General features: G+C 46.7%; 2 protein-coding genes across 4 annotated transcripts in view; both read right to left on the reverse strand.

The window, feature by feature from the left end:
- Positions 1 to 341: 341 nt before the first annotated feature.
- LOC142089152 (cytochrome P450 2W1-like) lies at positions 342 to 22649 on the reverse strand. Its single transcript, XM_075165248.1, has 12 exons — positions 22580 to 22649; positions 20527 to 20590; positions 18172 to 18295; positions 10868 to 15693; positions 8346 to 8508; positions 6930 to 7079; positions 6663 to 6820; positions 4827 to 4997; positions 3636 to 3777; positions 3127 to 3311; positions 2378 to 2519; positions 342 to 1889 (listed from the first exon to the last, which is right to left on the reverse strand). Exons 4-12 carry the CDS (start codon positions 11048 to 11050, stop codon positions 1702 to 1704), a joined length of 1482 nt encoding a protein of 493 aa, XP_075021349.1. The 5' UTR covers positions 11051 to 15693; positions 18172 to 18295; positions 20527 to 20590; positions 22580 to 22649; the 3' UTR covers positions 342 to 1701.
- Positions 20629 to 23226, reverse strand: part of CHLSN (cholesin) — a 144095-nt gene continuing 141497 nt past the window's right edge. For 2 of the 3 annotated variants that reach the window (XR_012676120.1, XR_012676119.1), the window contains 2 exons: positions 22580 to 22679; positions 20629 to 21093 (listed from right to left, as the gene is read on the reverse strand). The gene's annotated coding sequence lies outside the window, so the exon portion shown is untranslated. The remainder of the gene's footprint in view (positions 21094 to 22579; positions 22680 to 23226) is intronic. The other variant, XM_075165264.1, reaches the window with a different exon arrangement.

The raw sequence follows: 23226 nt of genomic DNA on the forward strand, positions 1-23226 counted from the left end.
GTCTTCCCTCTAGCTGCAAAACATGTTTGTGCCTTGCAACACACTGACCTGAATTGAAGGCGGACATCTGGAGGCGGGGCAGGTGGCTTGATTTTTAAAGCAAGATCTGAACAAACCCAACTCACGCTGTGTCTGTGGCTCATGTCCCACAGCCCAGCCTGCCATCCCTAGCGCTGCATGACGCTGGGACCAGGGGCTCCTGCTCTCAGAGGGGCAATGATCAGGTGTGAGGATTGCAGCCACTGAAAGATTTGTAAAACGAGGGTTGCCTTGTATCTGCAGCCCCTCCGCACACTGGCCAGAGCGATAAGCATTGTGCAGAATATAATTTCTATTTTCTTTTTGCCACGAGATGGCACCACGATCCCTCTGAGTCACAGACAGCCCAGCCCTGCAGTCCTTACTGGGGTAAAACGCCCTGCCAGCCACAAATTTGGGCTCTATAAGGAGGGCAGAGCCAAGCCTTGAGGCTTTACGCACCCCAAGTCCAACCGCATTCATCTGCGAACAAGGCTGGGAGCAAAGACATACACGCTATTTATTTACACCTGGAAGAATAGCAGGGAACAGGAGTCTCCTCCTCCTACAGCAGACTGGGATTCCTCCCAGGGGTTAACTGGGCTCAAACACTTTGTGGGACAATGGCTCAACCCACCTCCCATCGCAGTCCCATCAGCTCCTTCACTCAGCATTTCAGACCAAGGAAGAAGCCAGCTGCTGTAAGAGTCCTGTTGCCTTCACTGATGAGGGGATGTGATGAGGCTCCATCTCTAGCCATCTCAGAGGAGGAGAAGAAAAGATGGGAATGTCGAGAAAAGTTAGGGTCCTGACAAGTCTCACAGAAAGCTGGGAGAAGTAAGGAAAGGGGAGATGGACAAGTTTTCTGTCACATTGCCTGGATCTGCCCAGCTTCTGTGCTGCTTAAGGAAAGAGCATTTTAGAAGCATCTTCGCAATGTTTGCGTGCGTGCTTGTTCGCACGTGGTGCTCTGAAAAGAAGTTGTGCTTATGTATCTGAGCTACCTTTGTAAAAATGTAGGGTGGGGGGAGTGTCTCCACTTGTCTGGGGAGAGCTGTTAAGTCCTACGTCAGTGCAGGCGTAGCAGAGCCTGTACCCAGAAAAGGCCAAAGACTCCCAAGGAACCGTGCTAAGGTCCCTCAGAGTAAGGGGAACCTAAAAAGTCCAGTGTTTGGCATCTGGGATTCAAAACCAGAAGTCTGGAAAGTGTTGGAAGAGCATCCATCAGACATAGAAAGAGCAGGTATCTGGGAATAATTTATCCCATGTGCAGTAGGGAATGGGAAAAGAACAGGGATTAGACGATGACCAACATTTGTATCTAATATTGCTCTCCAAGTGAAGAAATGATCCACTCTTGAGAAGCATCCTCTCCCAGAAGCTCAGAACTAGAATAACTTTCTTATGTTGTGTATTTGATGTGTAAAGTAGTGGCTGTCCTGTCATTTCCAGTCATGTATCTGGCTGGAATTTTCCAGGTAACCTCACCCACCAGCCCTCCTCTGCTTCTTAGGAAAATATTTGTTCAACAGATATTTTAAGCATATAGCCAGTACTCGCAAGGCTTTGAGTAAGACGCCATTACTTGTATCTACTGCACAGGGATCTGGTTTCTCCTTTGTGCATCTGCTAGGCTCTTCACGAAAAAAAGATGTGGATTTTTCTCAGTTCAGAGCCTTGGGCTTATTGGCGTAGCACAGCGCAAGCACACTGTGGATGGGGTCTCATGGTGAATCCAGCCTCTGCAGTCATGTCCAGCTCAGATTCTTTGACCCCAGGTGGAGGCTTAAAAGTAAATTTCTGGATCAAGCCTGTGAAGAAGATGAAGAGCTCCATCGTGGCAAGACTTTCTCCAATGCAGTTTCTCCGCCCTGCAATGCCAAACGCATGGCTGTTGGTGGAGTGATTGGGTAAGTGGTGCCTCAACCCAACGCCTCTTCCCCACTACATGGTAGCAATAGTGTGAGGGACAGTATAGGCCACAGAAATGCAAAATAGCGTGGCGTGATGTTCAGCAGCCATCACCGTTGGTCTCCTACAGGCATTTGAACAAGGCTGTTTCACTCTGAGCCTGCAAGGACATCCTAGAAACCAGCCTTCCCAAGGCAGGGGGAAGGTTGAACTCTTGCTTGAAGGCATTGAGTCTTCTGTAGGTCCCAGTGGTGTCTTTAAACACCAGGACCTGGTGTGCCTCCCAGTCTGGGCTGAGGGGCTGTTTGCAAGTCATCAAAACCCAGGGCAGGTATTTCTAAACCATCCCCACCACTGATGTCTGTGCTGTTCCCAACAGAGGCTCAGATCCTGCCACTTGGCTAATATCTTCTGAGGGGCACTGGGAACTCGGGAACGCTTTTGTTACCTGTGGAGAAGGGCAGGAACGCTTTCTTCTTTACGAAGTTCCCATCCGCATCAAGGAAATGGTTGGGGTTGAACTCATCTGGCATCTCCCATTGCGTTTTATCCAGCAGCACGGAGCTGAGCAGAGGAATCACTGTTGTTCCCTGCAGCACAACCAGGCTCTGCTTTAGCATGTGTGGATGTAGCAAACTTCTGGCTTTGCCCATTCAGCCATGTAACCGTTCTTCCCTTTGGGCTCTGTCTGCAAGCAAACCTCTACCTCTGAAGAACTAATTTCTGGGTTGTACATGACCATATGACCCTTAGTTAGTGTGGATACCCAGTTCACTGGAATTACTGACTAATATGTGATTAAACAACAACGGTTGTTGGCTGTTCCTGAGTTGTGAAGGAGAAGACAGACGTGGGCCAGGCTTCCTTCCTGCCCAGCTGCTCTCTGCGTGCCTCAAGCAAGGCAATGAGACAATGCCGTGGTACTCCAGGGGCAGAACTGCTCTACAGGGCATGAATGGCAACGGAGAGCGAAGAGACTAAGGAATAGACTCCAGATTACGAAGACTGAGTTATGGGAAATGGGAAGTTGTGTGCATAACCCTGAAGTCACACTGCCATCGGACGCGGAGGAGATGGGGGATTAGGGAACTGGTTCTTCCCCACCAAAAGCCCTGTGCTTCAAGCTCCCCCACTCCTTTTGCCCTGTGGGTCACTGGTGTGCTGCACCCCGCTCTTCCTCTGGAGAGCAGCAAGTACCTTGGGCATGAAGTAGCCTTTAAAGTGGGTGTCAACAGAGGTGCACCGTGGAACATGTGGCAGGAGGGTGACAAATCTCTGCACCTCGTGGATCACTGCGTTGGTAAATGGCATGTTTTTCCGGTCCTCAAAGGTAGGCAAGGAGCCAGGGCCAAGAACTCGCTGAACTTCTGTGTGCACCTTTTCTGCAGGGCGAAAGAAAGGCATGAAGTGAGTTTCCCTCAGTGGTAAAGCACCTCCAAATCCCAGCTCATGCTGAATGTTGGTTGGACTACCCCAGGGCAGGAGGTTGCCCAAGCCCCTGGGAGCAGAGAGAGAACAACTGCTCAGATCCTTTGGTCCTGAATGGCAGCATACAACGCTTCAGCAGAGGTGGACAGGTTCCAGATGCTCAGATTTTGGATGCACAAGAGGCTAGGAAGTTTTTACAGGTGAGCAGCACTTAGGAAGGCACTGCAGAATACTTCAGTACCCTACGTAAGAAAAGCAAAACCATAAAGGTGTCTTACTTTGAATCTCGGGGTACTTCATCAGCAGCAGGATGGCCCATTGCAATGTCGTGGATGTGGTCTCGGTACCAGCCATGAGCAGGTCGAGCGCAGAGGCCAATACATTCGCATCATGAAAAAGTGTATTGCTTTTATTTTGCTCCTTCAGGGAAATAAAAAGAAAAAAGCCACTGCTGTTAGCATGGAAAGAGAGAACTAGGACGGGTAACCTAGTCTTCAGAGACATTACAGTGTGACGCATGTGAGTTACGTGTGCCAGGGTGCACCGCATTGATATACCATTACAGAAATGCTTCCGTTTTCAGCAGAAATATTTTCACACTTGAGATTTTGCCCCCCCCCAAATGAACTAACTGGACAAATTCATTGATTTTCCAACATCACATGCCATTTATCTGCTCTGGGCAGTGGTTATCTGATCGACTCAGGACTTCCATCCCCTGTCTGAGATCCTGAGAAGGTGGAAAATTGATGAGAGATGCAGGACAGCACCTTCCCGAGCCGGGGAGCAGGGGTTTGTCCGGGTGTGTGCCAGGCCCTCCAGGAGCTGCAGGGAAGCCCAGGACACCGCTGGCACGTCAACTCTGCTGTCCCTGCTTCATGCTGCTGATGGGAAACACTTTGCCCGTTCCTGTGTGCCACAGCTGAGGCACTCGCACAGGGCGTCAAGCCCAAGCATCCGTCCTGCCCACCACCCATCTCAAGTACGTGGATGCAAACGCTTGGAGAAAAAAGGGCAAATACAGACAAATCCTTCCTTGCTATACTCCCACACTGTCATCCCTGTTGGTAAATCCACTACGTGGGAGCTGGTGATGTGTTTGCACAAACGCAAAAGGAACTTCTGCATCTCTGCACCTGGGAATCTGTTGCCTCTTCCCATGCCCGTAGCAGGGGGATGCGGCTGCCTGGAGTGCGTTGGAAAAATGACATTACCTCTCCTTCTCCAGCAAGGAAGGGACTGTAGCTGACACCTGAGGACAAGTTTTAGACATTCATGCAATACGGTCTGGTTAATTATTTCTTGCTTTTCCTTCAGTATGCAGTATTTAGCATATTAAAATAGGAGGATGTTTACCCAAAATTTAAATATTTTCATATAGACTGTAGTAGAGCATGTTCATTAGACGAGGCACACAGAGCATCTCTGTGTAAGATACGACACTGGGAGTCATCATATTGTTAAAATACCTCTTGTTTGAATACCAATGCATCAATGTAGCTTGTCAGGTTGTTTTCATTAATTCTTTCTTTGCTTTCCTTGATGCACTTCCTTAAGATTACACACACCTCTTCTACTTTTTTCAGTATCATCTTGTGAGGTTTGAGGAGGAATCCAAGGAATGGGTAGAAATTAAATAACTAAAAAGAAAAAAAGGAAAAAAAAATCACAGAAAAAAAAAATTCACCCATTACCTTGTAAAACTCAAGTATCGTAATGGAGAAATCATTTATGTGAGGAACCAAATAACATGTGATTGGAGTCTCTCTTTTTTGGTAACTAAAAAATTTTAATGTATAAAAATGCCTCCTCTTATTAAAAATTCTCTACAGAAATGAATGGAGCCTATCAGACTTGTCTAGACAAAGCCTATAAACATGAATTAAAAAAAAATACAATTAAGGGAAAGTGATAGTAAACTCATGAAACAATGAAATTACATTTTTAAAGAGGTAATAAAGCAAAAAGATAAAGCATTACGCAAAGAAAACTCCAAATGTTTAGCGAGCCAAAATACTTACGTTTTAAAGTTGTTAGATCATCATTTTTAACTTTCACATGAATTATAAATCAATTACACTCAGTTCTTAGCATCGTTAAATTTCACAGCACAATAAACAGTCGTATTTTATGTGCAGGGGGGTTACTTACACCATTTCTCAATGTTATAAATAAACTGGCTGCAGAATAAGATTCACAAATGTCTTGATCTCGCTAACTGGTTATAATTTTTGCTGTTTTCTGCAAAAACTAAACCTGCCGTAGAGATTAAAAGAAAAGGGATGTTGTACTATTGTAAATTGTAACTATTGTAAATAGTTCTCATTCAGGTAATAAATTCATCAGCACCTTTTTTTTTAACAGCTTTTTGGGTGACTGTTTCAATATCAACTTAAGTAGCTAATACTCTATTCCTTGTGATGGAGGCTTAAGTTTAACAAGAGCTCTTGGCTCAGATGAGACCTTTTTAGCTGAAATACTCTTTTTATGCAGCTCCGTTGAGCAGGTATTGATTTAATGCCACAACAGGAGGTATGAGAGGTCCGTACATAACGTCTCTACTCTGTACTTTGTACTACTACTCTGTAACTCCATTAGTTTCTTCAACTGTAGCAAGAGACCAAAACCTAGCGCACCCGCCAGGTGCACAAGAAGCTGGGGGGGGGCACAGCCAGGACAGCTGCCCCAAACTAGCCAAAGGGGTATTCCATACCATGTGACGTCATGCTCAGTATATAAACTGGGGGGAGTTGGCTGGGGGGCTGCGATCGCTGCCTGGGGATGGACTGGGCATTGGTCAGCAGGTGGTGAGCAACTGCATTGTGCATCACTTGTTTGTATATTATTATTATTATTATTATTATTATTATTATTATTATTTTCTCTTCTTTCGCTGTCTTATTAAACTGTCTTTATCTCAACCCACGGGTTTTACTTTTATTTTTCCGATTCTCTCCCCCATCCCACCAGGGCTGGGGGGTAGGTGAGCGAGTGGCTGTGTAGCACTTAGTTGCTGACTAAGGTCACATCAGCATCTCAGCCCAGTGCCACCACATGATGTTGGACCTCCTTTGCAAGAGGATTTCATGAAGGAAGAAAAACCCAAAACAAAAAATCTTGTCCCTGCCCACGGCAGGGGGGTTGGACTAGATGATCTTTAAAGGTCCCTTCCAACCCAAACCATTCTATGATTCTTATGTTTCAGTACCCTAAAGATTCTCCAAAACCATCCAGTAACAGTAAGTCAGCTTGATCTACCAATTTTGATGAGATACTGGAGCATCTTGGCACAGAGGGTAACTTACATGCAAGAATGGAGAGCCAAGAAGGTGCATAACTTCATCTATGAGTCTTAACAGAGTGAGAAACGTTGGGTCTTCATAATCAAACCTTCTCCCAAAGAGAATAGCAAAGGTGATGTTGGTGGGTGCCATATTCAAAAATCGTAATTGGAAAGGTCCACCTAGAAATGAAGAAAATCATAACTGCATTGGTCATTTCTGGAGCAGCCCAGAGGCCTTCACAGAGGCTTTGTAAAGTAGATGAAACACTCGATGCCATCTCCAGCTCACCTTTGAAGGATTTGATCAACTCAACGAGAAAGTGAAGCTCCTCAAGCATCCTTTCTTCTCCAAGATGCTTCCCCATGCCAAGATCCCGCATGGTGGCTATGGTGAACCGCCGTGTCATCTTCCAGAGCTCTTGAGAAGAAAAGAAAACACCTACGGAGGGATTGCATGCCCTGTTTGCCGAGGCGGTATGGGATTTTCTCAGAAACACCAAAAGCACAGCTGGGGAGCGCAGGTATTTTGCAACCTAGTGGAGGCTGCTTGGGAGAGGACTGGGGGGCTCCGTGGGGGGCTGGCTTGGGAAAGCACCTCCCCAGGTAGGTTCAGGAGGGCAGAAGGCAATATTTCAAACAGTCGGATGCTGTTCACACCAAAGCTGTGGGTTTGGCTTGTTTATAGCTTTATCTTTTTGCAGCCATACACAGTAAAAAGCTCTGTGCATGGTATTTGTCTCAGGCTGACTTGTTTTCCCTTAGAGAAATGACCCAGCTGTTTCAGAGAGCAAGGCCAGGAGCAGATGACACTGCTCCGTCTCTGTCATGAACAGGACAAATGATTTCACTGAACAACTTGTCTTTTAGAGGATGAACTGTATGCTGTGCAGGCGGACAAGGAGGGGTGGCAGGGAGGCACCTTTGCTGACAGCTGGGGAATACCCCCAGCTGGGTAACCCATTGGCCAGAAAACGTGCTCAGCCAAGAGGGCACGGAGGGGTTTGGGTACAATTCAGAAGTCCTCCCTTCCCAGGAGGGCTTCCAGGGCTGAACATAGTCTACCTCTTCATACTGTGGTTGGGAAAGTAGCATAGTGTACCCTTCCTCACACTGGGCCTCACTCTTAAAAACAAGATGAAAAAAACCCCACACGCTCTATGCATTATATACATATTAGGTCATCAAATCTTTTCCTTTCAGCCCTGGATTATTCCCTTCATTGTTTTTCAATGTCTAGTCTTGGGCAATGTATTACTTTTTAACATGCGATTCAGAAACATGCCAAAGATCTGTTTACAGAAGTAATTGTTTGAGGTACAAACAGCCCGTGCTATTGCACTCTTGCCAGTTCTTGGAGTCTTTATCATGAGTCATGCGTGATCCACGCTTTGTCTGAACTCCCAGTAACTGTAGAAAAGAGACTGCATAAGGACCTCAGCCTTCACATTGTGAAAAATAATTTCCTTCCCTCTGTGCTGAAAAAAAACAACCCTTGAAACGTGACCCAAGTGCCACTAAAAGCAAAAAACTGATAAGGCAAATAAAATGATCCCCAGAAGTATTTTTCTTAAGAAAACAAATAACTGCCCCCAAGCCCCAAAAAATGTAGCCCTCGATGATAAGGACGCTGCTCAAGAATCTTAGAAACAACACATTTGAGAAACAGCATAGCAAGCACGTCCTTATCTTTTCAACCTGCCAGTACCGTTTCCATGTTGGATGTGATAGAATATGGGTATAGCTGGTCTGTCCGCAAACACGTCCCCCGTGTTCAGAAGGGCATCCTTTACTGCCTCGTAGCCAGTCAGCACCACCACCTTCTGAAACCCCAAATGGACGGTGAACACGGGGCCGTATTTCTCTGAAAGCTAGAAGGAGAGAAAAACCAGCGCGTGGAGATCATCAGTGGGAGAGGTATGTCCTGCTGGGGTGGATGAAGAGTTGTCTTCCCTCCTCCTTCTGTGGCCAGAAGGGCTGGAGGGATGCCAGAGACAAAGCCCTGAGACACTTAATGAGAGAGGAATCAGAACAAATAAACACTGGTCTGTTTAACCCAACAGCTTCCGTAAAACCACTGTTTTTCTGAGCTGGTTGGGCTTAGTTTGGCGCAGTGGGTTAAAAGAGGCAGAAGGTAACAAGACATTTTGGGCACCACCAGCAGCATAAAAGCATCACCAAGATCTGCCAGACAGCTCTGGAGCAACTGCTGACCGGGCAGGCAGTAACGCCACCACAAGAGGATGAAAGAGCAGAGGTGTCCTTATTTATTATAAAAAGTTAAATAAAAGCTTTGTTGCAATTAATGCAAAGAGCTATATAATATGATTCACCAAGGATGGACATATGACGGCAGAAGAAACCACTGCTCTTTCAACTTGCCTTAGAAATTTACCACAATACCACACTCTACTTTTTATTTCTGCTGCACCGTAGTTTTCAAGCCAATGCACAGCAGGAGTTTATAATGAGATCCGAGATAGCGGGTAGCGGGAGCTCCCTGGAGGCTCACAAACATGGTCCTGCCAGGCCTTACAAGGAATTAAGACCTGACTGAGAGCAATGGAGTTGAAACTGCATAAAGCTATCGTGAGATCAAGCCTGGTGCCCCATAAAAGGAGACCAGTTCTGGCAATGTAAACCAGAGGAGGCTCCAAAGCTTAGCAACCTCTCCTGCTGTACCAAAGCAAACAGGTAGCCCAGGCAGAGTCTAATCGGTGCTTCGGCAATATAGCCAGACTTGTTGAATTTATGCAAAAAAAATAGTTCACAGGACACCCATTTCAATCATTTGTTCAAAATAAGGTTTCGGTCGCTGCATCGTCTACTGTGCAACTTTCATGGGGAAATCCTATAGGGATTCTCCTTTGAGGGAGGATTTTCTACTCCAGGTCATTTGTTTGCTAATACCTTAAAAGTCTTCTGGCAAGTCAGCTTTCAGATCATTACTGCACTTCCGCAAGCCCAATATAAAATCTCACCCCACCCGTAGCTGCAGCCCAGAGGACCCTCTCGCCATCCTCTGCCCTTGGCAGTCAGGGCAGAGCAGATTGCACAGGGCAGAGGATGGCGAGAGGGTCCCCCGGGCTGCAACCATAGACCCCTTTCCCAGTTGGTTTCAGCAGTAGAGCCCTTTCCCAGTTGGCTTCTTGGTGCTATAGTTCAATGAGGAAAGAAGGCATCGGTGTGGCCAATGTGCCCAGTACCTTCCCCTGAGTCTGTGCTTCGCTGAGATGCCATCACCTTGCTCCGGGGTCCTCAGGTCACCTCTTTTCCAGCCTCTGCTTTGCCATTCTTATGTGGTCCATGCACCAACCCCAAACCCCCTTTTTCCCTACCCTCCTCTGCAGAAGGATTTCTGGCCTTTCCAGAAAACAGGAACCACAGTCCAAACCATTTCCCACCTCCCAAGCTCTGGGTGTCGAGCCCACTGTGAGCTGGCTGGGGTAAGATGATGATGCATCTCCACGGGCATCTTGGAGGCCCCTCACATGGCACGGTGATGGGAACGAGACGGGGAAAGCCAGCTCCTCTTCCCTACATAATGCTAAGCAGGTCAGAGGCTGCTGGCAACCTGATGTTAAAAGGCTTGGTGTAAGGTGCAGGATACCCACGCCCCGTGTCCTGACATGGGGAATGCCCGCTGAGCCACATTTTGGCTCTGAGAGACTAAATACATTGAAATTTTCCCCTTTTTTCTGGAAGACAGATGCGAGGCAACTGTGACTCCTACGACAGCCTTGTCTTGCCTAAGTCCAAGTCTTTCACTGTTTCAAATGATTTCTCCTACATCTCTTCTTCGGGCTGTGCTATATTAATTCCCATTCTCATGAAAAACTGGCAACACGAATAAGAAATACAAGCTATTTTGGCAACCACAATTAAGCATCCATCTTTCAGTTTGGCTACGTGGACACTCAAATATTTTAAAGTATTTCACAACACAAGGAAGATGCCAAAATTTAGGTCCATCGGTCTGATCTGATGCGGATACTCAGAGTTTTCAATGTGTGAGTAGTTCTCATGCAAGCACTGCTCATATTTAACATCACCCTCTGCAGAGTTGGGATTTAACAGTTTCTTTGGTCATTCTGAAACCTTTAAAACACCACAGTTTTTTAAAAACGCATTTGGCACCGAAAATCATCTCACAACTGTCACCAGAGGGGAATTTTAAATAGGTACGCGCTGACATTCCACACCCTAGAAACAAAGGACACTTGTTCTTACCTTCATTAGGGACTTGTCTTGCCTTCTGATGTCCAGCAAATGCAGGTTGCCAATGATCGGAAGAGGAAACGGACCGGGAGGCAAATTTAAAGCTGATTGCTTAAAAACTTTTAAAACATAGACTGCAGCTGATAAAAGCAATGCGCACACCCCACAGATGAAGAGGGGTGTGAAGGCAGCCATATTTTGATGGAGCTTGCCTTTCTGGAAAGCCACTGAGGTGCCTTTATTAGAATGCTCGCATTATCTTTATTCAGAGTAAATGATGTCAGGGTTTTTGCTGCGCTTTGCACAATCTTCCCCCTCCACCCCCAGCTCTCCACAAAAATTGGAGTTTATGTCTGCAAAAGGCAAAGTCCAAGCACAATTCGTGGAGGTGCAGGCTTGCAGGCTCCCTGCTGAGTGCAGCGGGGCAGGTTTGCTTCGTTTCCAGAGCTCAGATTCTTCTGCCTGCAATAATTTCCCAGCACCTGGGAGTCCCACACCTGCTTTATCATTAGGCATCGATCATGAAATTTCTCTTTAGATTTCCTCTTCATCTCTCTGTTCCATCCTCTTCATCTAACCTCTTCTCTGAAGACAGGCAGCTCTTTACCTTCTGCCTTCTAGCTCTTCACCTTACATACACCAATCCCAAAATAATCCTTCAGGGTAGGCAAGTGTTGCTCATCCCACAGCACAGTGAAGGAGAAGCAGGTCCTGCAGGCAAAGAGACTTGCTCCAGGCCATGCATGAAGCTGGGTGGACAGCATCTTCCCTCCTCTTCCACCTTCTGGTGTCCTTGCGGTGAAGCATTTTCTCCCAGTGAAGGGAAACAAAACTGGGCAATCTTCACGTGCAAAAAGATCAGGACCCATTTGCTGCCTCTGCAGATTGGGAGCTCTACTGCTTATCTCTGTGCTCTTCCTATTTATTGACACTTTGAATCTGGGCTGTGCTAAAGACCTACGCGGTGCGCAGGCAGAAAGCTACTGCTCCTTACCTCGGGTAGCCCTCCAGCCCGGCTTGAGTGACGCGCCAGCCCTAACAAGGCACTTTTACAGTTCTTATTCTTCCTTACTGCAGGCTACATTACAGAAAGCTCAATAAAATGCAGTTGCTGACCTCCTCTTGGTTTTTTCCCCAACAGAGGCTGGTGAAAAACAAATTCACTGCTGCAGACTCCAAAGTTGGAATTCAGTCTCTTCATGAGTGGGTCTTTTAGTGAGGGGCATTTCTTCCTGCTCCCCATCCAGTGTTAACTGGTACCACTTTCACTCTATACACAACAAAAGGAATATAAAGATCATGTCTTGGGGAGCTGGATTATTGAATCAATATGAATGTGGAAGTCTTTGTAAAAGATCTGCTCTTCCCACTGGTTTCTGGCAGCATCTAACAGAGTGAGACCTGTCAGAGACATTAGTGGAAACACACATAACTTTTGTAGAATTACCCCAATCTCAGAAACGATGCAATGGTCCCACAGGTAGGAAAACAGCATTTGATATCTTTCTTCTGAGCCCTTTTAGCTCACATGGATTTTGTACTGCTTCATTCTGTGATACGAGATGGTGTCAGCCTTGGGGATGCTTTGGGACTGTTCCAAGGTGCAGCAAGGTTCACACTTACGCTGGACACAATGCGCATTCAAACCTGGACTCTCTCTTCCATCTCAGGCCACGGACAGACTGGGGAGGACGTGATCTCAGCTCACACCCTGTCCTCTCTCAAACCGTGCACCGCCCGGGAACCGTCCATCCACCCCAAACCCACTTGTGTTACAAACAACAGCATTTGTGGTAAGAGCAGGAGACCGGGAGTCTGGATATATGCGTTTGCGTCCTTGCTTGGACAATGACTTGTCTATGTGGCTTTGAGGAGCGCAGGGCAGGGCTGTGCCCCGGGACGGCCCCGCAGCGCGTGTCGGGGGGGGCTGTGAATGCAGCCGTTGTGCCCGGAGCCCCGCTCCCCTGGGGCTGGCTCAGCCCCCCCCTCTCGCTGGAGTCATTTCTGGGAGGTCTTCTGGGCTCCGTGCAGAAAGGAGGTAAGCAGGACATGGAGGAGGAACGGCATCTTCTCACACCGTAAGAATTACCAAAATCGAGAGGCAGAGAGATGTCACTGTGACACTGAAAATGTCCTGATGATTCCCGAGGGGAAGGCAGCAAGGAAGCAACCGGCCCACCGCTCCACACCAGCCAGCCTGCCCAGCGGGGGGAACGGTTACTCATTACCTGCGGGGTGAAGCAACCCGTGAAAGAGGCAAAGCTGGGCAAAGATAACAGCATCTTAGATGGCCTGCAAAAACATTTTCACCTAAGAGATTTAAGTTAAAAATTAAAATGAAAATTAATCTTTATCTAGGAGTAAATGATCTCTTTGAAAAAAATCAAACCTCCCCAGTCAGGGCAGGGTCATGTCACAAGTCACAGCAGAAATTACGGAAAGGGAAGCACAGAAAGAAAAGCCCTTACACAGAGTGCCCCGGGACCGAACCACCCATGGATTTGTAGTTGGGAAAGGAAGCAATTCCTTGGGCTGTGTATAATTATCTGGAGGTCAAGCCCTTCCAAATCAGCCACTCTCGGGCAGAGAGGACTAGAAAGCAGAAACCGAGGTCTCCTTCCCTGCATCTGCCCTTGGAGCCAGCAATGGGCAGGTGGGGTTAAAATTCAGATTGTGATAATCACTATTTCTGGATGTATCCTACTGTAACTTTGCCTGCTCGGGAACAGCATGCCGCTCGAGCCCTGCTCCTGCAGGAATCAGGAGAGAGAGCCTTCAAAATCTTGCACTGTGGTATTCAGGACTAGATTGATCAGGTGGATAAATCTGTCCCCCAGAGCATCATCTGGCAATTTTGAGAAGCATCACGTTGTTCACCAGCCCGTACAGCAGTTGCACGCGGAGCGGGTTGGGATGTGCTCTCCAACCCTGCAGCAAAGTCCCTGTCACAGGCAACTGCGTCCCCAGCCCCTCCCGTAGGTGGGCAGCACTGACGAATTCATGTCCCTTTTGGGCATCTGGTGGCTTTGTGCAACAAACTGGAAAGAATTTAATTTCTGCTTTAGAGAAAAGGCCTCAGTCCCAAAGCAGGTTGCCCAATTCCTTTCTTCTAGAATATTTTTCAAAGCGATTACAATGAAATAGCCTCGCAGCAGAGGCGAACGCTCCGTCCCCTGCCCTAGCGCACTGGGCAGCTCCCCTCCGAAGCTGGTTGACCTGACGAGCACTGGGCCGAGACATTTAGTCTCTCCAAGGGCCAGCCTGGCAGAAATTCTGCTCTCAGACATTTTAGTCTTTTCTGAGGCTCCAGGGTTTGCTCTTCATCATCACACTGGGCTCCTCCTTCCCCAGCACCACTGGCAAACCCAGCTGCAGCACATTTTAAAGGAGGATTTCCCGTGCTTTTTAAATTCTCCTTCCCTGGCATTCTCACCCCATCTCCCTGCTCTCTGATTCTTGAAGCTTCAATCCCAGGTTTTAGCTGGTGCTTAATTATGCACAAACGTGTTAAGATAAATACTTTTTCGCTCCTCTCTTTCTGCATGAAGATTTCAGCTTCTCCCCCTCCCTTTTCTCTCTGAAAAAACCTGCCTCCCGCTCCGATCCGCTCTCCGATGGGATAGGCAGCCCTGCCCCGCCTGCACGGCATTGACCTGCACAGAAAGCTCTGCACATCCGAGCCTGTGCCTGGGTGGCAAAGCCACGTTGCCATCCCCAGCGCTGCAGAACAGCCACCTCAGCTGCCCACATCACCCCGTGCCAGCCCAGCACGCATCCTCACGCCACCGCTGCCTTCCTGGCATCGACAGAGCCTGAGACCGGCAGTTCTTCCAAAGCAAACATGAAATCACGGGCAGACAAAGCCTCCCACCTCCACATTCCCGCGTTGCTGCACACCAAACAAAAGCCAACCTCGCCAAGATAAAAAGGTCAGACCTCCAGGTTGGGATTTCAGGTTGCAACCGTGAAAACACCATTCCCTCCCTCTCTTTCCTGCCCTGCCCACGAGTGGGCTTTTCCTCCCCATCTCCACGCAGCCCCCCTCAAGAAAGCATGAGAATACCGGGGGGACCGTGCCCTGGGATGCCGGCGGGATCAGCGGGAGGCTGCAGGACCCGCGCAGAGGGAGATCAGCCGGGAAGGAGCCAGCAGCCTCCGGCGTGGGTGGCCTCGGCAGCACTTTCTCTGCTCCACGGATACAGCTTGCAGGCGGCCACAGGAAAAAACTAAGCCCTTCTCCATTTATTTTTCTTGCAAGCTGTGTTTTAAATGTTACCCTGAACGGCCCTTTGAAGCAGCACGAGCTGCCTCAGACCTTTCTCTTCAGCTAATTAACACGTGCCGACAACCGTGACAGCCTGGCGCAGCGAAGCCGGGACAGCCCCGAGCAAGCTCTGGCCCAAACCCCACCGCCCAAACCCCTCCGCGCCTTGCACAGCCAAAATGCTGTTGACCCTGAAAGCAACAAGTGCCTTTAAGTCATTCATCCATGCACAAGTTTTGTCTTCTAGGTTGGAGCTGCCTGTCGTGAACTTGTGTCTCATAACAGAGCTCGGGAGCACCAGCTCTTACTGGGTTTGGAGGGGTTTGGGGTTTCTGTTCAGAGCTGCAGGCCAGGCATTTGTCAGAGGAAGGTTAAAGTACTTAAATGGTGGTAAGTGGAATACGAGCTTCTCCAGTCCTGTGCAGATTGTCTTTTAAAAAGCCCCATCATAATTCTGCTGCACTCTCGGTTCCTGGGGTCCATCACTCATTTCAGGGATGCTGTTCTCCAGCAGCAGCACTTGACCCTTCATTTGAATGTGAAGTGCACTCCAGCAAAAGAATTGCCATTATCCCTGGTTTATAGAAGGAAAATCCAAATGGAAAAGGGAAAGAATTAGTTCAAAGGCCACATGAGATAGTGATAGAAACAAGAGCAGAATCGCGGCCGTCGCTAACAGGCGTACCAAAAAGGGCGACACAGTAAACGTGCCCCCAGCAGATAACGAAGTAACTCAATCTGTCACAATTAGGATATTTTATCACCCATGGAGCACCTGAAGCATGACTTGCAGCTGTAAAATCCAGCCTGTGGTTTTCAACCTGTAGACTCAGAAGTGGCAATACTGAGAAACGACCCATCTCCATTCGGACGACATGGTTTTAAACGTTCGTTTTAAACGAAGCCAGGCCTCCCCTGGAAGCACTTTAAGGATTTGCAAATTGTGGGGTTCAGAAATGCTAACGTATCTCTGCGCTACATCACCAGCCAAAGGGGCACCCCGCTCCTTTTGAGGTTACAGATTAATACTTAATCCAATCAGTAATTTTAAGTTAAAATGTAGCCTTATTATCTGACAGGTTAACAGCACGGACAGTTATCAACCTGCAGCAAGTGACTGAGGCGCTTGCCCATTTTAAAGGAGGATTACAGCGCTGCCAGCCCCATTTCCCTCTTGCTAACGATTCTTCAGGAACCTGGCCATAAATCCTTACAGGTTTGCTCCATAAACCATTAGCCAGTAAAAGTCTAATTAGGTCAGAGACATATGGTCTTGAACCAGTAAAAAAAATTCAACATCGCTGGCTACAATGTTATTAACCTCACAAAATGTGGATGTATTTCAGAAGCTGCTGGCTGAGCACTGAAAACTGCGTCACATTCGGTCTTCATCAGGGAAACTTCTGCTCTCCTGAGCCAGCAAAAAAGGGAAAAGGCAACAGTTTTGCGAATGAAAACTGCTTTTTTCTTGCTATCATATCAACTGAGCATGAAGATCCTTTCTGAACAGGCTTTTCCCAGCCATTAAGATAGTCTTAGAGTTCCAAAGCCTTAGTGAAACGGGAGACGATGGGAAGCAAAGCCAGAAGTAGTCAGTACACCTTATGCATTGCAATTTTAGAGTTATGATAACGTAAATCTGGTTGTTGGAATAAAATCTTCTAAGTCACTGTGAAGTATTCGCAACTATTCTCCTTTTTGTAAAGAAGAGCCCACTGTAATCTCAAAAAAAAATTGAAGAAGAAATTCCTAGGTCTTTATGGCAGGTCTCGACTGACCCCACAACCAAAGCTGAGCACATCTGTGCAGGTTAGCCAGGCTATGACCTGCGAACCATGAGGTGTCACTCCCACGTCCCCACCATGTCCCCGCTCTCCTGAGCAACCTGCAGGAAGCACCACTTGGTCCCAGAACTCCTTAGATCAAGGAGCTTCCTAACTCCAGAGAACAGGAGATGTCCTCAGCTTGTCACCATGGTTTAAATTTCATCTCATCTCACTTACTTTGGGCTTCTGCCGAGTGGAAAGGGATTCAGAAAGAGCTGAGCTCTCGGATGAGATGTCTTAGGGAAGAAGCATCAACTTCACCAAGGCCAACTCTTGTCCCTCTCATATCAGCTGAGTTTTACCATTAGTTTATATTACAGCTTGCCATTAACAGCAGCAGGAATTTGGGACACGCTGCAGGGGGGCTCAATCCCCTACACAGGCTGCAATAACACCCACTTTCTCCTTCAGGTGTCCCGGTGACGATGTGCCCACGATCCCTCTGTGCGGTGTTCACGGTTTTGCTGGACACACGGTGAACCGGCTCCACGGGGGGTTCTGAACAAATGCAGCTACACTCACGCCCTACTCATACGAAGACATCCGCAAAAGTGACACTAGCAGAATTTAGCCCTAATTTACAGCGTTATGGGCCCTGTAATGAGCACAGGGAAGTGTCTTTAAAAGGAGACTGCTTTCCAATTGCTTCTTAAAAAAGCCTTTAACATGGACTCTCTTTGGCATGACTCAGGGCTGCATTTCTAAATCCAGTTTCTCCCATGAAGTTTACTCTGGCTGTTTGGTCGGGTTGCATCCACATGCTATTTTTATTTTTTTGGTCATCAAGCCTGTTTACAGCACAGAGGAACAATATGGGAACAGAAATAAAGCTGGGACAAACCCAAAGGAATGAGACCAGTAATGGTATCGCCAGCATCTCTGGCTTGAAGAGCAAGAGGCTCTGCAGCTGTGCAGTACCTCAGTGAGACTCAATTCACTACTCCCTTCTGGTTATGGATTTCAAACCTCAGTTGTGTTTGATTTACCCATCATCTGCAAACTTAATACCAAACAGTTAAAATGCCTGCATGTCCTTAAGCTGCCAGCTTCATATCTGCGGTACATTGTAAGAGAGAATATTTTCTAGAATACAAAGGCTGAGGGACTGACTGTCACACCACTATCACTTTTGGCTTCCTTAAATACAGTAATCAAAGTATTTTGAACAGTAGCCTACAGCTACTGAATACTTTTCTGTCTCAAAATAGACACAAGCCTCCTCCCACCTTCTGCCATGAGATTTTTGGTCACTCTGAGGTTTTGGTGGTTCAGTCCAGTTTCCTCTGTTATATTCAGTGAGCGCAGCCCATCTGGTTGCTGAGTCTTTGATCCAAGTGCTACCAGCTTATTCTGTGAAGCACAGAGTCAAAAGGACACAAAATGTTAGCAGGGAAGGTTTGAAAAAGGAACTGTTTTCTATATTTGCATTTACATTTTTAATATAGTCGTGTTGTCTAGAGGCCAGATTTGGGGAATGGAAACCAGGAGCCTGGTTTCTATTTTCAGCACAGCCACTGATTGCTCTGTGTTGCTGGCAAATCTTTTAATCTCTTTCCCTCTGTTTTTCCCTTCTGTAATAAAGGGATGATCAGACCTCCCCAGCTATGCCTCGTGTGGCAGCATCCTCTGATGAAACACAGCAAGGACGAAGTATTAATAATCATTCCATATAGAAAAGCCAAGAGGTCACAGGTATTTAGGTACAGTTTAGCTATTCAGAGCTCCTTTATGCATGCACCATGCCTTGATGTTAATAGAAGTTATATATTAATATGAAATGGAAAAGTAGGCCCTTCAGGGCACACAAATAATCATATCCAGAGCACCACTGAATAAATACAATATAAAGATGAAATCACTCCAAATACTGAACAAATTGAAAGGCAAGGAGATATTAAAGAGGGAAAACAAAGTCATCCAGCCCTCCCCCCAGCTGGCATCTAGCCGCCCTCAGCACAAAAACGTGGATGAAAAGGAGTGTCAGGTACCAAGAGGGGACGCAAGAAGTGGTCCCATAAATGGTTAAGTGTTCCCAGTCCTCCATTTCTTTACCCCTCTGGCATCTTCCTGAGGAGATGTCAAGGAGCTGGGTAAACAACTGAGCTCCCTAATTGCGATATAGCAAAGCATGTGCTCAATCTCATGTGGAATCGACCCTGTAAATTATCCCAGCAGCCCATGCCTGCATCCTCCCGGTCTGCCACACTGCCACTTGTCCTTTCCTCCCACAAAACCACCCCGGGGTTCCTTCCACGCAGCCATCCTGCACCACCAGGTACCAAACCCCCTTTCTGGGCTGCTCTGCAAAGCCGCTGCCTTTCGCATCCCTGCAAGCCGATCACAGCTGGGCTACGGTTACCTGGGATCTGCCAGATCTTCTCAGCCCCCTGCCTGCTTAACGCCAACTGCTGCACCTCTGGCCAGATGTTGCCCTCTCCTCACACCCACTGTCCCCATCACTTGTGTGAATGCTCTCTTTTATGAACGATCTCTGACACTGCTGTCAGGACCAGGGGATGAGCAAAGCCCTGCTGTTCCTATCATCTAAGCCACCTTTGCTCATTTTATTTACATGAGCAGCTGCATTGGCAGATTTTGGGCAGGATTTGGCGGATCTTGGTGATGAGCAGTCTGCAGCAGAGATCTCTCCACTGGACCACTGCAGTCACAGGAGGGTGTGTCTTTAAAACCTTGAGCATCCTCCTGTCTATTCCTTCGGTCCAATTATTAAAATAATTTCCAAAACATCAGTATTGCATGACGTTGTGCAAGCAGCGAGCTGCTTATTCTTTGCACAGTCTCTTGGATTATGCTGAAATACCATGCATATGCTTTTGGGGCAGAGACCAGCATTTATTTTAAGAAGTGCTTTAGCATCAAGACAGTAACCTCTAGCTCATCACATTTACTATTCAGGATTACTGGACCACAAGTGACCTTTCAGATTCTTAAGACTTGGATTATGAAGGGCTTTATATACTAAGCCTAATGACTTGAATTATAGCCTTAGCATCCTGACAATCAGAACAGGACTATAAGCATTTTACTTTCTTCTATCCACAAAACAGCTTGGGCCAGATTTTGAATCCATTTCAAGGGTATATCAAGCCAGTGCCCGTTATAACCATCTAGTTGAGTTGCAAGAAAGATAAGATGACCTAGGTAAAGGTCATGTCCGAAAGAAATGGCAGGATTTTCCAGATAAGCCAACTGAGACATCTGTCTTCCTTCCTCTGAGTCAATTATTTTACCATTTCCAAATATTAAAAAAAATCACTCTGAAATGCTACAGCACATTTTAATCCATGGGGCTGCAGTAGCAGGACACGGTATTTTGTCATTTTCAAACCTCTGCAGCAAAAAGTTTCATGGGACCGATAATTATCTTCTTGTAACTGGCTGAACTGGAAATACCTTTCAGCTCTCAAAAAAAAAACATACTAGTATCAGCAACTTATATGGCACGTGATATCAAGGCATGCATGCTGTAGTTGCCATTTTCAATCAGCATTTACACAGTTCAATGTTACAGTGAAATTAGCTTCCTGTTTAAAATGTCTGAAGCTTGTGTTCTCCATTACCTGCGTTCCGTTGCCCTTTGCCAGGCCCAACGCTGAAGTCCACAGAGCATCCTCCAAAGCATTCCTGCAGACAATTCAAAACGCCGGTGGCTTGCAGCCGTATAGCAGGTCGAAAGTTTAATTTGATCATTAAAGCAATTTTATGAGGTATACAAGACCCACACCACAGCAACGGTGCAAATAAAGTTTGACTGCTACATTCCGCTGGCTGAAACGCCGTTCTATTAACAAGGGGAACATCGGCACAAGCAGAGCAGAAAAGCGTGCAGGACGTGCTGTTTGCAGAAGGACGGCACTTGTCACATTCCCTTCGTTCTTCTCTGGGAGTAGCAACCATCTGTAACACTCTTGTAGGGAACAGCATAAACCAAGACTCACCTGCCACGCTTTCATCTTCTACTGGGACCCCCCCAAAAGAACCCAAACAAAAATGAACTGAGACACTCTGTCTGCTCTGCGTTAACGGAGTAATTCAACAAGAGTCAGTATTTTCTCATTAAACAACGTCAAAGATGTACTCTTGATCTCTCTGTGGTCACTTTTTTTCCTCCCTTTGTCCAAAGACAGCTGAAATAATAAAAAAGGGATTTAGAAAACAAAGGGGGAACCTCTGGCTTTTTTTTAGAAAGCCAATGAATATTTTCTAGGACTAAACCAACCTCTGGAAATAATTGTCAAGTTCACTGTAGTTTTCCTTCCACATACTGTGTTCTACAGTTGACAGTCTTCGTTGTTCAAAAGAAAAGTAATACAATATAATAAAGTGCAGAGAGCTATTTCATGCCATATTGCTGCACAGGTGATCATTTTTGAATGAGTTTTATTTAAATACCACAGACTCAGAATCCAGATAGCCATACCTGGCCTATTTCGAAATAAAAGTTAACTTCTGCATTTCTTAACTTTGATGAGCTGTTTTCCTGCTCATCGTCTTTGCTAATTCATTCAGCTGAACTTTTCCACGTAAAGTTTAAGTGAGTTAGAATCTGCTCAGGAGCTTGTACAGGAAGGAAGAAGGATGCTGGTGCAATATTCATAATGCAACCGTCTGCTCACTGCAGATTTTACATCTCTGAGATAAAACAGCATATTAAAAACACTGGAAATTAAAATTATCTAAAGGTTTTTCTTCTTTTTAAAAATAAAAATATCTGCCAATAGACTGAGTTCTGATGGAACTATACAAACTGTACGAGGAGATCATCATTTCCAAGAGCAGCATTTCACCGTGACTGGACCTGCACCCTGTTTACCCTTCAAACCCCTGTAGCCAACTGTACAAGGGGTGGAGTGGTCTCATTAGCAACTCAGTAATTGGCCAGTAAGCGTTCATTTATATGAAGGGACAGGCTAGAGAACAATCCTCCTGAAGGCGATACTGTCTGGAAACACGAATCAAGGAGCAGGGGGAGGTAAATGCATGGGCTGAAGGCTGGAAAGTACCCACACGTATTTCACTACCCAAACAAAAGGCAGATGCTCACAAGCGTTATCACAGCACTGATGACCTTTTGTTTGAAGGTTTCTTTTTATTCACCTAAGGCAGTTTTAAAAGTGCTTAAATAACCTCTGCCACCTCCCCCAATTCCTACGAGTCACACACCGTCTGGGATGAAGCTCAGACTGGCATCGTCTCTCCCAAGCAAAAGCACGCTTACACATCCAGATGTAAGGTCTGAATTGGCTTGATGGGACATCTCCCCAGGGAAGAGCTGATGGAGACTGAAATCCAGAACCACCCTGGGAAGGAATTTGAGGTGAATTTTAAGGATAATTCAGTTCTTACAGACCATGACATATCGAGACCTTTAAATCCCCAATGCCTTCTGCTATCCTAGCTGAAGCGACAAGAACTAGAAAGCACTTCGTCACAAGAAGATGGATAGTGGAAGCAGATCCATCCTCGTTGGGTGCACGGAGATGGCGTGGGTAGAGCTGAAGGCCTAGAAGGGAAGTGTGAGGACCATCTGCTGATGAATGCTCCTGCTTACAACAGGCACTGGAAGCTTCCACAAAATTTTGGTAAGGGTTACCAAGTAACGGTTGTACTGACCTGAAAGTCATCACAGCCTACAAAGAGATGATGGGTACAGGCAGAGCTGTGCAGTCAAACTGGAAATAAGTGTGGCCTTCTGCAGTCCTCAAAGCTGCCACTGAAACAGAAGAATTTGGCTTGGACACAAACTGCAGGTTCATCACAGTGTCTCACACTAAGCATGATCAGAAGGAGAAGAAGGTAATTTGTAGGACTGAAAGGAAAACTTGAGCATTACTATAATTTCTGATTAATTCTTTAACTGAAACCAAAGCAGGTGTTTCCTTCGTGGGACTGGAAGCGAGCTGCAGGCAGGCGAGGTGGGGTGAAAACAGTTCGTACTTCTGGGGTGAGTTTCAATTTCATCAACAGTAACTTCAACAGCTTCTCCGTTACCATTTTATTGCAATAAGCAGCAGATCGTGGCCAATGGACTGCAGCCAACCAGAGGGTTTACGGGCTGCTTTGAATACACAGATACTCCGTATTTGTGTTATAGTAACACGATCATCACAAAAAGGGACTAGAAGTCCTTCCCAGGGCTGAGATGTCACCAGTGCAATGAACTGGTTTGGTGCTGCCGACGAGCAGGCTTAGACACTGGAATTTCACCCAGATTTCGCCTGTTTAACACCAGCAGTTTGTATACGGGGCCCTGCTTACAA

This window comes from Calonectris borealis, chromosome 16, assembly GCF_964195595.1.
Source record: "Calonectris borealis chromosome 16, bCalBor7.hap1.2, whole genome shotgun sequence".
Taxonomy (NCBI): domain Eukaryota; kingdom Metazoa; phylum Chordata; class Aves; order Procellariiformes; family Procellariidae; genus Calonectris; species Calonectris borealis.

Excerpts from the sequence above, each read along its gene's own strand:
- LOC142089152 (XM_075165248.1), bottom strand. The coding sequence starts at position 11,050 with ATGGCTGCCTTCACACCCCTCTTCATCTGTGGGGTGTGCGCATTGCTT. Across the intron at positions 3,312-3,635 it reads GAAGTACCCCGAGATTCAAA|AAAAGGTGCACACAGAAGTT; the intron begins GTAAGACACCTT and ends TTCGCCCTGCAG. Across the intron at positions 2,520-3,126 it reads AAGGCTACTTCATGCCCAAG|GGAACAACAGTGATTCCTCT; the intron begins GTACTTGCTGCT and ends GTTGTGCTGCAG.